The 14,011-nt window shown below is 34.0% G+C and overlaps 1 protein-coding gene across 5 annotated transcripts in view; it reads left to right on the top strand.

Moving 5' to 3' along the window:
• LMO3 (LIM domain only 3) overlaps positions 1-13,486 on the top strand; it is a 57,948-nt gene extending 44,462 nt beyond the window's left edge. For 4 of the 5 annotated variants that reach the window (XM_043565000.1, XM_043564999.1, XM_043564998.1 and 1 more), the window contains 2 exons: positions 703-828; positions 10,568-13,486. In XM_043565000.1, coding sequence (XP_043420935.1) covers positions 703-828; positions 10,568-10,673 — 232 coding nt within the window. In that variant the 3' untranslated portion in view covers positions 10,674-13,486. Of the gene's footprint in view, positions 1-702; positions 829-4,585; positions 5,096-10,567 lie in introns of those variants that run through there. The other variant, XM_043565001.1, reaches the window with a different exon arrangement.
• Positions 13,487-14,011: the final 525 nt, after the last annotated feature.

Below are 14,011 nucleotides of genomic sequence, written 5' to 3'. Positions count from 1 at the left end.
GTCATTACAATAACTATTTTCAGGAATCTATAGCAAATAGGATTATTTAAAATACGTTTTTTACAGACAATTCCAGTGGTTCTTTCAATATGTTCTGTTTCAACTCCTGGTTTAGTTATATGTAGTTTACAGCCTCATTTACTTTAATGTGCTACTTGAATAACATAATCATAGCTATAACTATGGTATAGGGCCATAAGGTACATGCACCTCTAATGTTTTTTGACTATTTAAATGGCTTGTTCATAAGCGTTCCTTTAATAATAATGGCAAACCTTCTAGTAGCTAGATGTCAGAATATGGTGAGTCATTCAAATGGGTTTCTTTTCCATCTAAAATGTGGACGATGTGGCATGAAAATCAAAGTTAACATTGCTTTTATATTTGCTGCATATTCGAATCGGTAGAAGATTTTTACTGTGAATACACCTTCACTGACTTGTTTTGTGTGCGGTTATGTAAGCTTCCTAACGTATTTGTCTTTTCCTTTTCTTCTCAAACAAGATGTGATTTTCATCAAGAAAGGTCAACGGAGTATGTATCAGAGAAGAATATTTATGTATCCGCCTAGGATAAAACCTACTTGTATACATCAGAAGGCATTGTGTATTGATAGCTTTATGGGGTATATTAGCACCTTCTTAGTCATGATCTCAGATCTCCCTGTAAGAGTTTGAAAAAAAAAAATGTTTATTGTTCCAGGCTCTTCGGTGTAACGGGAAACTGTGCTGCCTGTAGTAAGCTCATCCCTGCCTTTGAGATGGTGATGCGTGCCAAGGACAATGTTTACCACCTGGACTGCTTTGCATGTCAGCTTTGTAATCAGAGGTAAGCAGATTTCATTCTGGTGTCTGGAAAAATGGTAAACCTCGCTTTGCTATTATTTATTTAATAGGCGGGAATTGTATTTTTTACTTAAAGCAGTTAATCTCGGCATTTTTGTTTTCTGCAAATATTCACTTGGTGCCAGAAACAAACCGCTGGGGGAAAAGGTCTGAAAACTACCTGAAGGAAGAGCATCATCTAACAGGATGTGATAGGAAATGAAGATACCACTATAAACTTTAGTTTTCTTATTATGCATTCTTTCTTGTGTTAGTCTTTTTAAAAAGTCGGTTTAAAATATCTTTAAATTTTACTTTAAAATTTTAAAAATATGCTTAAATTTTTCTTTCTTTTTAAAAGTAAGCTTAAAATCTTTACTTTTTTGTACTATGAGCAAACACATGTGCAATGAGGCAAATAAATATACAGGGATTTGTAGGAAGTAGTGTGTCTTCAGCTTAGTTTTCATATTTATAGTTGCCCTATCTCTTGATTTCTTATCTTGAATTTTAACCTTGTTTTAGATGTACTTTTTAAGTTACTTTAAGTCTCTTTGGGAATGAGGCCAAATGTAGCTTACAATTAAATACTTATCAGCATTGGACAGGCATCATAGGAAAATGGGAAGAGTGTTGCACAAGTCTAGAAACCCGAATTCTAGTCTGGACTTTGCCCCTAACAAGATGTATGTCCATATGTCAACCATTTGAGCTCTCTCGACCTCAGTTTTTTCTCATTTACAACATAAGGGAGCTGGATTAGTCAATCTCAGAGAATTCTTTCATCTCAAAGTATTATCACTTTATCCCATTTGTCCTTGTTGAAAGCTGTAACTTTTATTTCCAGTGGGAACTATATACTATTGATACCTTTTTGAAGAGAAATGCAGAGGATATTAGAATATGCAACTGCACATATCATTAAAACACATTTAAAAAATTAGCACACTTAATAGATTTTAATGAAAATAAATTCAATGTGAGTGTGAAAACACCTGGATATAGTATATAATCAGGACACATTAGTTGCATCAAGTTCTCAGTTACAGTAATTTGCCCCACTTTACTGTTTTCACTGCAACATCTTCCTATGAGGCCCTGTATATCCCAGAAAGAACCCAATGTTTACAGTGCAAACAGGATTCAAATTCTAGCCCCATCCTATATCGGCTTTGTCATCTTGAGTATGTTACTTAACCTCTGAGATTGGTTTCCACACCCTGAAAACAGAGGCACTCATATCTATCTTGCACATTTTGAAAATTCAATGATATAACTTATATTAAATAGCAGGAACACAAATGGTTCTAAAAAAAGTAGCTCTTGTACCTTGATATTTATAATTTACTTTTACCAAATAATATTCCATTAACTTGGTTTTTACCCAAGAGATATATCTCAGTGATACCTCCTGCTAGATGCAGATGTTCAGAGAGGTACCCAATATACCTTGCAATATATAATTTATCCAGGAAATAATTCAAGAGGTCACCTTACAACACCTGGAGTCTTCCCAGCAAGTTTTTGGAACTAAAGCAGGCTAATTCAGTCTATGGTGACATTTAGCCAGAAAAAAATTGGCAAATATGTGTGTAAGGATATAGGTACATGAGCACAAATATCCACACATTGATACAGATACATTTACACGCATGTGTACCTATATGTGTATATATCTTAAAGGTGTATTAGTAGTAAATTTAGAATACTTCTGTTTACTTCTGCTATTGATGCACTAACACATCCAGTAACAATACAGTTACCTTTATGCAATAATAACATTTACTGCTTTTCTACTTACAAAAGGTTCCATATTCATAGTAGAAATTTTGGAAAATGGAGATAAAGAATCATATTGTCCCATGTCTCACTATTCTAAAAGAAGGTATTTTAATATTTAGATGTTGCTAGCCACATGTTTTCTTATGCATATATGACAAATGACAAATGATATGCAGCATATATTTTATAATATATCCACAGTTGAGCTGCTTAAAGGGGAAGAACAGGGAAGAATCCTAATGTTTGATATTTGGACTTTTTAAATTTAATATAGTATGCTCGTTTACTTGCCCTTAGAAATTCTTTTAAGATATTTTAAGCTTTCTTGTGTCCAGTTTTATGTATAGAGCTTCATATATATAAGTCAGTCTTCTATCATCAGACGTGTAAGCTATTTCTTCACATTTTTATATCAATATTATCAACATAATATGGATTTTATAATCAGACAATATTCAAGTCTGTGTTAGGATAAATTCACAGGAGCATAATTAATTGGACAAACTATGTAACTGTTTAAAGGCTTATGTGATACACTGTTAAAATGCTCTTTAGAAAAGTTGTACCAATTATTCTTATACCAGAAATGTAAAAGCTATGTATTCCCTTACATTCACTCTAACATTGGGAATTATTATTTAAAAAGAAATCCTTGTCACCTTGAGTGATGAGAGATGGTGTCCCATTATAATTTTTAATTAGTATTTATTTGATTACTAGTGGCCCTTGGATAGTTCTTCTTTTAGGGAACTGCCTGTTTATGCCCTTTGTCCATTTTTCTATTAGGGCAGGCCACCCTATTTTATCCATGTTCTACACAGAAAATTAAAACATCATTCAAGTGCTAAACCCTGCCTAAATTCTATTATGATGCAAAGTAATTGTAGGTTGTTAATGCTATTTACAAATCATATATCAATTTTATTTCACCATTGAAATAAAAAGTTGCATTCACAATTAAGTCTATCTCCTCAGTAGAACTCAGTCAAGTAAGACAAACACTCCTAAATTTTGACTCTAAAACTGTTCACATTCTTATTGCTGCAAAATACTATTCTAGTATCATTATTAAAGTACCTAATATATTTCTGTGTTCGCTTCATTTATTACATGCCATAATGGGACTGCATATCTTTAGTGCTGGTTATGCACAATTAGCACTTAGTTATTGTCTTGTCACTTCAGCCCCTACAAGACAAACTTCTTTAATGCAAGAAGTCAGCTAATCTTCATCAGTCAAGCAAAGCAGGCAAATTTTGTTACTCTGAATACAGAAGGTTTTCAATATAGGAGATTTTCTTTTTACTTTGACATTTGCTGGGGGAATCCTCTCCAATAAAGCCATATGCCACACAAGCCTATACTTTCAGGAGCCAAATCATTATTATAGCCTTGCACCTTTTCAAGTGAAACACAAAGCAAATAGGTAATTTATAGGCACTTTCCCTTAAGCAAACTTTATTGACATCTGAAATTGTGGTATTAGAAATGCTTATGAATTTTATTTAGCAGTCATTTTAGCTTAACTTTTAAATCAAAATATCATTAAGAGCTAAAGCATTGCTGAATGTTTTCAAAACAGTAGTAAAAATAACTTTTCAGGATTGGTTGTTTCTTGAACATACCCATCTTTGCCCTTTTTAGAGAGGTATGGTTAAAGATGTGAATCCTGAATTAAAAATCTAATTTTTTTTTCTATTTTAAGGGAAGCAGAGGAATGCTATTTTGAGCATCTTATATGATAACTTGACTCTCATTCAGAATTGGAAAATTTGGTGTAATAAGTTAATTTCTTAAAGGTGATAAAGCCCTTCCTCCTTAGACAATTCTATAAAACTAAGCGATGGTTTTATAAGAAAAGAAAAAAAAACATGTTAATGAAATGGCCTCAGATATGTAGAATTGTGTAACACTAAAGAACAAAAGCACTGTGCTAGGCTCTGGAAAGAGAGGTGAATAAAATCTAGTTTCTGTCTTAGGGATATTCGGAGCTATGGCAGAGACAGGACATCAAAGAGTCACAGAAGAGTGTAATCGATGCTAAACAGATCTATACCGAGGGAAGAGAGGTCTGTCCTTCTTGAAGTCTTAGAGAAGCATCAAAGGGTTGATGTGCTGGGTTTCAAAAAAAAAACCTCCCTTGGACTGGGTGGAATGTAGGAATCGTGTCTGGTGGGGGTTGGGGAAGAGGAGGAAGCCAAGGAGCAGTGAGAAAAGGGTTTCCCAGACAGATGGAGCATCATGCAAGGCATGGGAGTGTGAAAGCATTTAATGTGTGCAGGAAATGAAAAGTACTCAGTGTGCTCAGAGATTACAGAGGGAGTTTGGTAGGGATATGGAGAAGTAGGGAATGGCGTGCAGACCAGAAGGAGATGAACTTGTAAAGGGAGGAAGTCAATGAATGAAAGTCAAAATGAATACAAACTTAAATGCTCTAAAATACCTTTGTTATCTAAAGCTATTCGGTTCTGGAATAAATCTGTCTTAACCAGTATTTACTGACCACCCACCTCAAGTGGTAGCACAATTTATGGTGGTATTTCAAGGGATTCAAAAGACATACAGCTCATGGCCACTTACCTCAGCACTGCAGGCCAGTTTGGAAAACTTGTTACGCATTCATAAGAAAATTTGCAATGCCAAAGTAAATGATATGCCAATAAATAAGTGCTCTGGGAAGGATCAGAATGAGTTGACATGGCCAGGGCATATTGATGGAGGGAAGGGAAACTGAAGAATTTTTAGAATTTAAATAGATGGTAAAAAGGGAGAAGTAGTGCTGGCTAAAGAACGGCTTAAGCAAAGGTGAAAAGATTATCATTGGCAAATAATAATGATAGTAGAATTCTTCTTTTTTTTTTTTAATTTTTTTAAAGTTTTTCTTTTTCTTTTTGAGAGAAAGAGAGCGATCGGGGGGAGAGGTAAAAAGAGAGGGAGACAGAATCCCAAGCAGGCTCTGTGCTGTCAGCTCAGAGCCTGATGCAGGGCTTGAACCCATGAACCATGAGATCATGACCTGAGCAAAGATCAAGAGTTCGACACTTAACCAACTGAGCCACCCAGGCGCCCTTGAGAGCAGAATTCTTATATAGTGGTGATCATACACCAGACATTGTTCCGTTTCACCTGTGCTCATTCAATATTCAATATAATTAGGTACTGTTACTAGCCTCATTTTACAGATGAGGTAACTGAAGTATGGAAAATTTAAGTAACTTGCCCAAGAAAACACAGATAGAAAGTGGTAGCCTCAAAATCTGAACCCAGCCAGTCTGGTTTTAGTCTTCAGACTCAGAGCTGATATGCAGGTCCTGGACTGTTCCAAGAGGGGTATTTTATTTTCTGACTAAGCAGATATAATGGGAATAAATAGAGTGAAGTTAAAGTAAGGTAGGCTTTGAATAATTTATAGCAGGATTTGGGATGTGAGTAGTGTAAGTTGGTGCAGAAAAGATGATTAGGAATGAAGTATATGATAACAACTGGAGAGTCATTGGGAAAAGACAGTAAGTAAATGGGTGCACAGTGTATAGTGGTGAGATGATCGGTATATAATCAGCATCTCTTACTGAAAACAAAGTACAGGATTAAAATCTCCATCTTTAGTAACTGAGGATGCCAAATAGAAAATAGAGACATTTGAAATAATGCCCCCCCCCCAGACTCTTTTTAAAGTATTGTGGAGGGGCGCCTGGGTGGCACAGTCGGTTGAGCGTCCGACTTCAGCCAGGTCACGATCTCGCGGTCCGTGAGTTCGAGCCCCCCATCGGGCTCTGGGCTGATGGCTCAGAGCCTGGAGCCTGTTTCCGATTCTGTGACTCCCTCTCTCTCTGCCCCCCCCCCGTTCATGCTCTGTCTCTCTCTGTCCCAAAAATAAATAAACGTTGAAAAAAAAATTTTTTAAAGTATTGTGGAGATGGGAACTAATTATAATTGACAGCCACTAACCTCAGGGTTAAAATATGATGACTAAGTTAACATTTTCATTCTTAGAAAGGATGTTAAAAGGATGTTACAAATGGAGGCTTCTTTTCAGAGGCTTTTGATAACCTGCTTAAAACTACTCTAAGCCCCATATTTTATAAAGGTGTTTTATTAGTTATATTTATTTTCTGTACTCCTCAAATCTCTAAGACCATATGAGTTCAATTAGAGTCACTCCAAAATATCTGGAAATTAAATCTGTTATTATTAACTCCAAAACATCAAGATTAAATGGCACAGTAATATGATTGGGCATCTTTTTATTCCTTAACATACTTTTTTTTTTTTAATGAAGGCAAAATTAATTGAGCTGACTATACCATAAGCAATTAGGATTAGATTACAAGGAAGATTATCAGCTTATTTTCAGGAATTTTAGCCTGACCTATTAATATACTTACAGTATCCTCTGGCCATCACTGCTTCTATAATATTTTTTTCTGCCAGTGCTAAATCTCATAAGGAGCTCATAACAGTAGAAATTAGCTTTTCTTACAAAATCACAGCTATAGATTATTTTGTTAAGCATCTAACATCTGCATTGCTGTTTCTGCAATTTCTTCATGTTTATATGTGGAGCATTTTAAAGGAGTATACCAAACCTAATTGCAAAGCAGTTATAATCTGCTTTAACCATAGCTTTCAAAATGTTTTAAGTTATATGGGGAAGTGTGACATTTCTTACCCATGTTCTGTTTTGTCTTGACCTTTAAGTATAAATTGAAATGCACACAAGATGTACTTTGTCCAGTTGACAACATTAGTAACAAAATATTTTAGATAGGAATACTTTAGATAAATCCCATTTATGTTACCAATATCTCATTGAATGGTAGGCAGACATTTTTTAAAGTTATACAAAGGAATATTAACAATACAAAAAACCTGTATTAACTTTCTGGGCTAATGCTTTATTGCCTCCATGTCTTGAGCCCAAAGAGATCAGAACCCCTTTCCTTCCTCTATCATACACATTATAGCTATCGAGCCTTGAGCAGATTTTTTTTAATTCTTGGAGGAAGCCTTAGGTTTTTCATCTGAAAAAGGCAATAATAATATTTACTTTCTCAGTTGAACATAAATAAATGTAATCATGTATATACATGCTTAGCACTAGCACATGGTAAGCACTTTATATATATATATATATATATATATATATATATATAGGAGGTGGCTATAGCACTATATATATATATATATATATATATATATATATATATATAGGAGGTGGCTATAATAATTATCTACACTCCAAACATCGAGGTGAAGCTTTACATACTTCATTTGTACTATTTAACACAAACTTATAAAAGATACATTATATTAAAGATAGAAAAGGGGCACCTGGGTGGCTTAGTCAGTTGAGCATCGGGCTTCAGCTCAGGTCATAATCTCGCGGTCCGTGGATTCGAGCCCTACATCAGGCTCTGTGCTGACAGCTTGGTGCCTGGAGCCTGCTTCGGATTCTGTGTCTCCCTCTCTCTCTTTCTGCCCCTTCCCTGCTCTCACTTGGTGTCTCTCTCTCTCTCTCTCTCTCTCTCTGTCTCTCTCAAAAATAAACATTAAAAAAAATTTTTAAATATAAGAAAAAATGACGTTTCATCTTCAATATCATAAGCGGAAGGTTGGGATTTGAACCCTATTCATTACAATATGCCACTTTGCCTCTCATATACTTCTTAATTTAACATCCCTACAATCCAGTGATGTAGCTGTTTTATATTACCTACACAGAACTGACTCCAAGAAAATATGAAATGTACCCTGTAAGTTGCACTGGGTAGGTGATAGCATCAGGGCTCAGGACTAGATCCCCAGGCTCTTGGTTCAATGCTTTTCTTATTATAATTACCCTGAATTTATTAATCTATAAACAAAAATTATTAAATTTCAATACTTCTGAAGGTAAGAATGACATATCTTTAGATGACAAAAAAAAAAGTTTTTATTTGGGGTGCCCAGCTGACTCAGTCGGTAGAGCATGTGACTCTTGATCTCTGGGTTGTGAGTTCAAGCCCCAAGTTAGACATAGAACTTAATTTTAAAAAACATGTTTGTTTGGGTTTTTTTTGATGGTGAATAGAATTGGGGGACTTGTTAGAAAATTAAAGCAGAATTTTAGACAATATGGAGTTGAAAGAGTATTTCCAATTCAGTTGGTTTTTAGAGAAAAAAAAAAAGAATTCAGTAATATCTGCTAGAACACAAGAGCATTTGTTGAATTTATTTATTTTTATGTGCTCTTTTATTATTAGTTTATTAGTTCAAATTAATTTCAACAGTAATATATATTGAAAGTTTTGAACAGTAATCGGATATATCCTACATACTATTTAATGTAATCTCACATAAAAGATAAGTATCTAATTTGGCTAATTCTGTCCAACAAAAGAAATATGTCCTTTTATTCAACATATCTTAATGATTAGGATAATCATTACAAGTCTACAAAAACTCGTTTCTTCAAACAGCACTTTTTAAGCACAATATTTAAAGGTTATAGTTTGCAACTGATAAAAAAGAAGATATACTTAAGGTTCAAACTCGAATGTTCATTGTATCCAATAGCCTTGGCCACAAACTCCAGGATTTCAAGATCAGTGCTTAGTCTGTACTTTCAATCAACATCATCAGCAGGCAGTAATCCTGGGGAAAAAAAAAAAAGTAAATTCCACAAATAAACAGACCAATCTTCCTTTAAGAGGAAAGCTAATTCTTTTCAATCTACTTTTTTTATTACACTATTTTCCCCTCTATCTACTTAGCTAGAATAAGGATAAATTTCCAAAGCTACCCAGTTGGAAAATAAATAGGTTCACTGTTTGTCTAGCATTCCAATCTTTGCAAATGTAAATCAGTCCAACTGCTCCTCATTTAAACCTTCAACTTCACAAAACATTAAAGGGTTGCTTTCACTACACAATTTAATCTATCCACTAAGATTTCTGCTTGAACATCATTCGAAATTGACTATCTGATAAAGAGAGACCACTATCAAAGGTCAGTGGGGTCAACTTGTATAATTACAAGTAGTTTTACTGGGTCAACTCTACTAGACACTGCTGTTTGAAGGTTAAATTGTTACAATTAAAAATATATACAGATCTCCCCAGAGTTACTTTATTGTTAAATGTACTGGAAACAGCACAAGCATTTATTTCTGACCTTAATTGTGTCCAAAGTGTCACCACTGGGAAATTATACAAAAACAGCACTTATTAAAAACATTACAATCTTGCACATTAAACAATGCTTTATAGAATAAAATACATAATTAGCTACTGGAAACTAGTTTATTTATCACATCAATATTAAGAAGTTCATTCAGGTTACTCCCTTTGGTTTAATTGGAAGTGCTCTAAGCAATGACATTTAATATTTCATAGTTGGTGAACTTGCCACAAACAAAAGAATATGGCCCAGCATCAGAGTCTGATGCTAAAACAACTTTTACTTCAGAACAATCACTTCCAAATTACTAGAATTTAATCACATTTTAATAACAGAGAGTAGAGGGAAGCTTTAAATGGGAAGCTTTAAAATGGGCTGCTTTCTAATTGATACATTTTAATGCCTTTTACCTTTTTTTAATAAAGTGAATAAATGGCCAGTGATGAAATCTTCCATAATCACTCCAGTGAAATATTATCATTTTCTTTATTTTAATGACTGTAAATATAGATCAATTATTTTTTTTTTCTTTCCAAAGTGGCAATAAAAATCACCTCTGCCGCCCAAGGTATTTTCCTCATTTTTCCTTTGCTTTTTATATTATAAATGTAGGATTTCAAATTTTGTATGTAATGTTTCATTAAATGACTGACATGGTTTAGTTTCGACAATAAAGGCAATTTTCTAAACCAAGCTTTCAAATTCAGGGAATTACTGTGTGAAATTATTATTGGGGAAAGAAATCTTCAAATCTATGGATCTGAAATTATCTTAACGCATTTTATTTTTTAAAATATTTTCAGATTTTGTGTTGGAGACAAATTTTTCCTAAAGAATAACATGATCCTTTGCCAGACGGACTACGAGGAAGGTTTAATGAAAGAAGGTTATGCCCCCCAGGTTCGCTGATCTATCAACATCACCCCATTAAGAATACAAAGCACTACATTCTTTTATCTTTTTTGCTCCACGTGTATATAAGAATTGACACAGGAACCTACTGAATAGCGTAGATATAGGAAAGCAGGATGGTTATATGGAATAAAAGGCGGACTGCATCTGTATGTAGTGAAATTGCCCCAGTTCAGAGTTGAATGTTTATTATTAAAGAAAAAAGTAATGTACATATTGCTGGATTTTTTTGCTTGCTATTCGTTTTTGTGTCACTTGGCATGAGATGTTTATTTTCGACTATTGTATATAATGTATTGTAATATTTGAAGCACAAATGTAATACAGTTTTATTGTGTTACCATTTGTGTTCTGTTTGCTTCTTTGTATTGTTGCATTTAGTACAATCAGTGTTTAAACTTACTGTATATTTATGCTTTCTGTATCTACCAGCTGTTTTAAATGAGCTGTAACTTTCTAGTAAAGAATTGAAGAGCAAATCTCTCACTAATGATACACATACAGATAAAGCAAGTCTATCAACATTAAAATACTAAAAAAAAATGAAGACACCCACAAAGCATTTTAGCAACATCCAATATTATTGCCACTATGATTTAGAGTCTATCAGTGTTCTCATTATAACCCCCTATTTTCAGGGGGTTAAAGATCAGCTTTAAAAATGCATAAAAATTTCATCTTAAAGCACTTTCATTTTATACCAACGTGAAAAGTGCCATTTTTAGAATAACTTTAAAGCTTAGCAGTTATCCTTTTAATATACTTTTTTTTTTTTCTGTGCTCTTTATCTACACAATGGCCAATGGCTTTGTTTTATTTATTTTTTTTCAGCCATTTACCCCTTATGTAAACTAGTGCCTTTGGGTATCATATAAAATTTTTCCAAAGGGTTACTTTAAAAAAAGTGTTACACCACTATTGTGAGATAATTTTAAAATGATAAATTTCTTGTACAAATTTTGCCCAGATTTCTCCGTAAGAGCTAAGGGTTTAATAACTTTATGGCTTGATAAATTTCTGGCACTGAAAGAATTTGAGTGCAAACCTACTGAAACCATGAGAATGCACATCGAAGTTATGATATTTGAGAAGGTTACTTTTGATCAGAGCAACATAGCGCTCACAGAATTTTCTAGAAGAAGAGAAACAAAGGGATTGTTAAAAAGCTGAGGACTGGTGATTATATATTTTTCTGCATTTACCTGACACTTATTTTAATGTTCAAACATGAAGACTTTAAAAGTTTGACGTGTCTTACTCATGCTTTTCTTTAAATAGTTACCGGCTCAGAATATATCACACTTAAGGCTGAAATCTGCCATTCCATTTTTCAAAGGTGAAAAATTATTCCCTTACCAACATGATAGCTGATAAAGAAGAAAGCTTTCTAGAAACAAATTATGGAGACTGATTATTTAAATTACAATTAAGGGAATAAAAATAAGACTATGATCCCTTCTCCTGGGTTGCTGACACTTTGCTACTTTGCTTCTGCTCCCTGGAATAGAACAACTTTTCAGCAAACCGAATTCCACACAGGCACAGTGAAGCATATTTTTATTAGAGCAAATTTAGTGCTATGGATTTTCTTTTTTTCTCTTTTTTCTTAATCACTTGTATAGGAAACAATATTTCCCAGTGTTATTTGCATACATATTTTGTCCTGCCAATATATGCATTGCCGATGAAAATTAAATGTGATACCTGGATTCTTGGTTTGGGGCCAAAATATTAAACTGAAAATAATGCTGGTGTGGATTTTAGTTGTTTAAAAAAAAAAACAAAGCTTTATTATGAACCTGCATGTGAATCTGGTTATTGCCTCTCATTTTTAAGAAAATGGTTCTGTGAAAAGTGAATGATATGTATTTTTACAAATACTTCATGGTTAAGAGTGTTTAAGTCACATGTCCCCCAGATGTGAGATATACTGAAAAAAAAAGAATTGCAGAAATAGCTATTTGGGGCCCACAGAATAACTATTATTTTAGCCTTAGAGCCTTACATTTGTTTCATGATAAGACTTGCATAGCCAAAACCACAATCAAAATCAAACAAATGGGGGGGGGGGGGCAGAGGGATATGTGAAAAGTGGTTTTCTTAAGCAGCCCTGCTAGTCCCCATTAAGAGGTGTCTGAAATTCATGTGGATGTAAAATTTTAATTGCCAGTATCTTTTTCAAATGATCTTTTTTAGATTTAAATGGTTTTGCATATGTTTATCAATATGTTAAAATACTTGTAAATTGGGAACAAACTTCTCTAAGCTTCAGGAAGCTGTTCAGTTATCCTTGCCACCCAAAGACCAAACAAGTTTTTATTGACTTTTCTTTTCCTAAATCTTTCGGGAATTAATTCTTATGCTTTTTACTACAAGCAAAATTACTCACCTGGATTAAAGATTAAGGCCTTAATCTCTTTAGATTATCTTTAATCTCCACGAAATTGTGAAACCAGACAGAAATGGGTCATTTTATAGCTAATTGCCCATAAATAGTAGCATTTTTGACCTGAAGTACTAAGCTAATTGTCTTGACTACGCAAAGTCCCTGAATTGTTGTCAACTCACCTCTTTGTGTTGTGTGGCCTTGATGTCACTTAGCTCATCATCTGGCGCCTCCAGTAGGACACCTCCAAAGGAGCTTTGATTTCTCAAGCAAGCTCCCTTCCTAACCTGCGTCTCCCAGCGGCTGCCTGCGATGAAGGACCAGGCACCTCCACTCCACCAGAGTGCTGGCTGAGTTTAAAAGCTGACCTGTGTTTGTAATTTCACTTTCATCTTGCTTAATAAATATCTGCTGGATTCTTTCATTCACTTTTTTTTAATATTTGGATTTATGTTTTTAATAAAAGGGGTCTTATACTATTTGATTGCGCTTAATTGGCAAAAGCCAAGATACTATCTAGAAAGCAGACGTGGAGTCCATGAAAAAAGAATAAAATGTGTAAGCACATTTACTTTCAAAAGGTAAATCATAACCTAAAGCATAGACAAAGTACCTCAGATGCTTTCTCCAAATGTTGTATTTAGGATCTCTGAGCTAGGTAGTTTATTGCTATTTACTTTTGTGGGGAAAATAAAACTTAAAAATGAAGGTATCAATTGCTGGGTGTAATTTGGTACATTTATGCAAACTTCAAGTGATCTTCCTGAAAGCCATGGTGTTGCTGTTGTCAGACTAAATTTCAAATTTCCTATTTTGTGTATAATGAATTAAAACAAAACAAAACTAAAGAAAAACTCAACTAAATCCTACATCTTCAAGGAAGAGATGTTGTGCCTTAAATGAAACAGGGTACTGAAAATTATATCTGTAGTAAAACATACCGTGCACA

Source organism: Prionailurus bengalensis, chromosome B4 (genome assembly GCF_016509475.1).
Source record: "Prionailurus bengalensis isolate Pbe53 chromosome B4, Fcat_Pben_1.1_paternal_pri, whole genome shotgun sequence".
Classification (NCBI taxonomy): Eukaryota; Metazoa; Chordata; class Mammalia; order Carnivora; family Felidae; genus Prionailurus; species Prionailurus bengalensis.
Note: the sequence above shows the minus strand (reverse complement) of the source record. Positions and strands in the feature narration are given on the sequence as shown.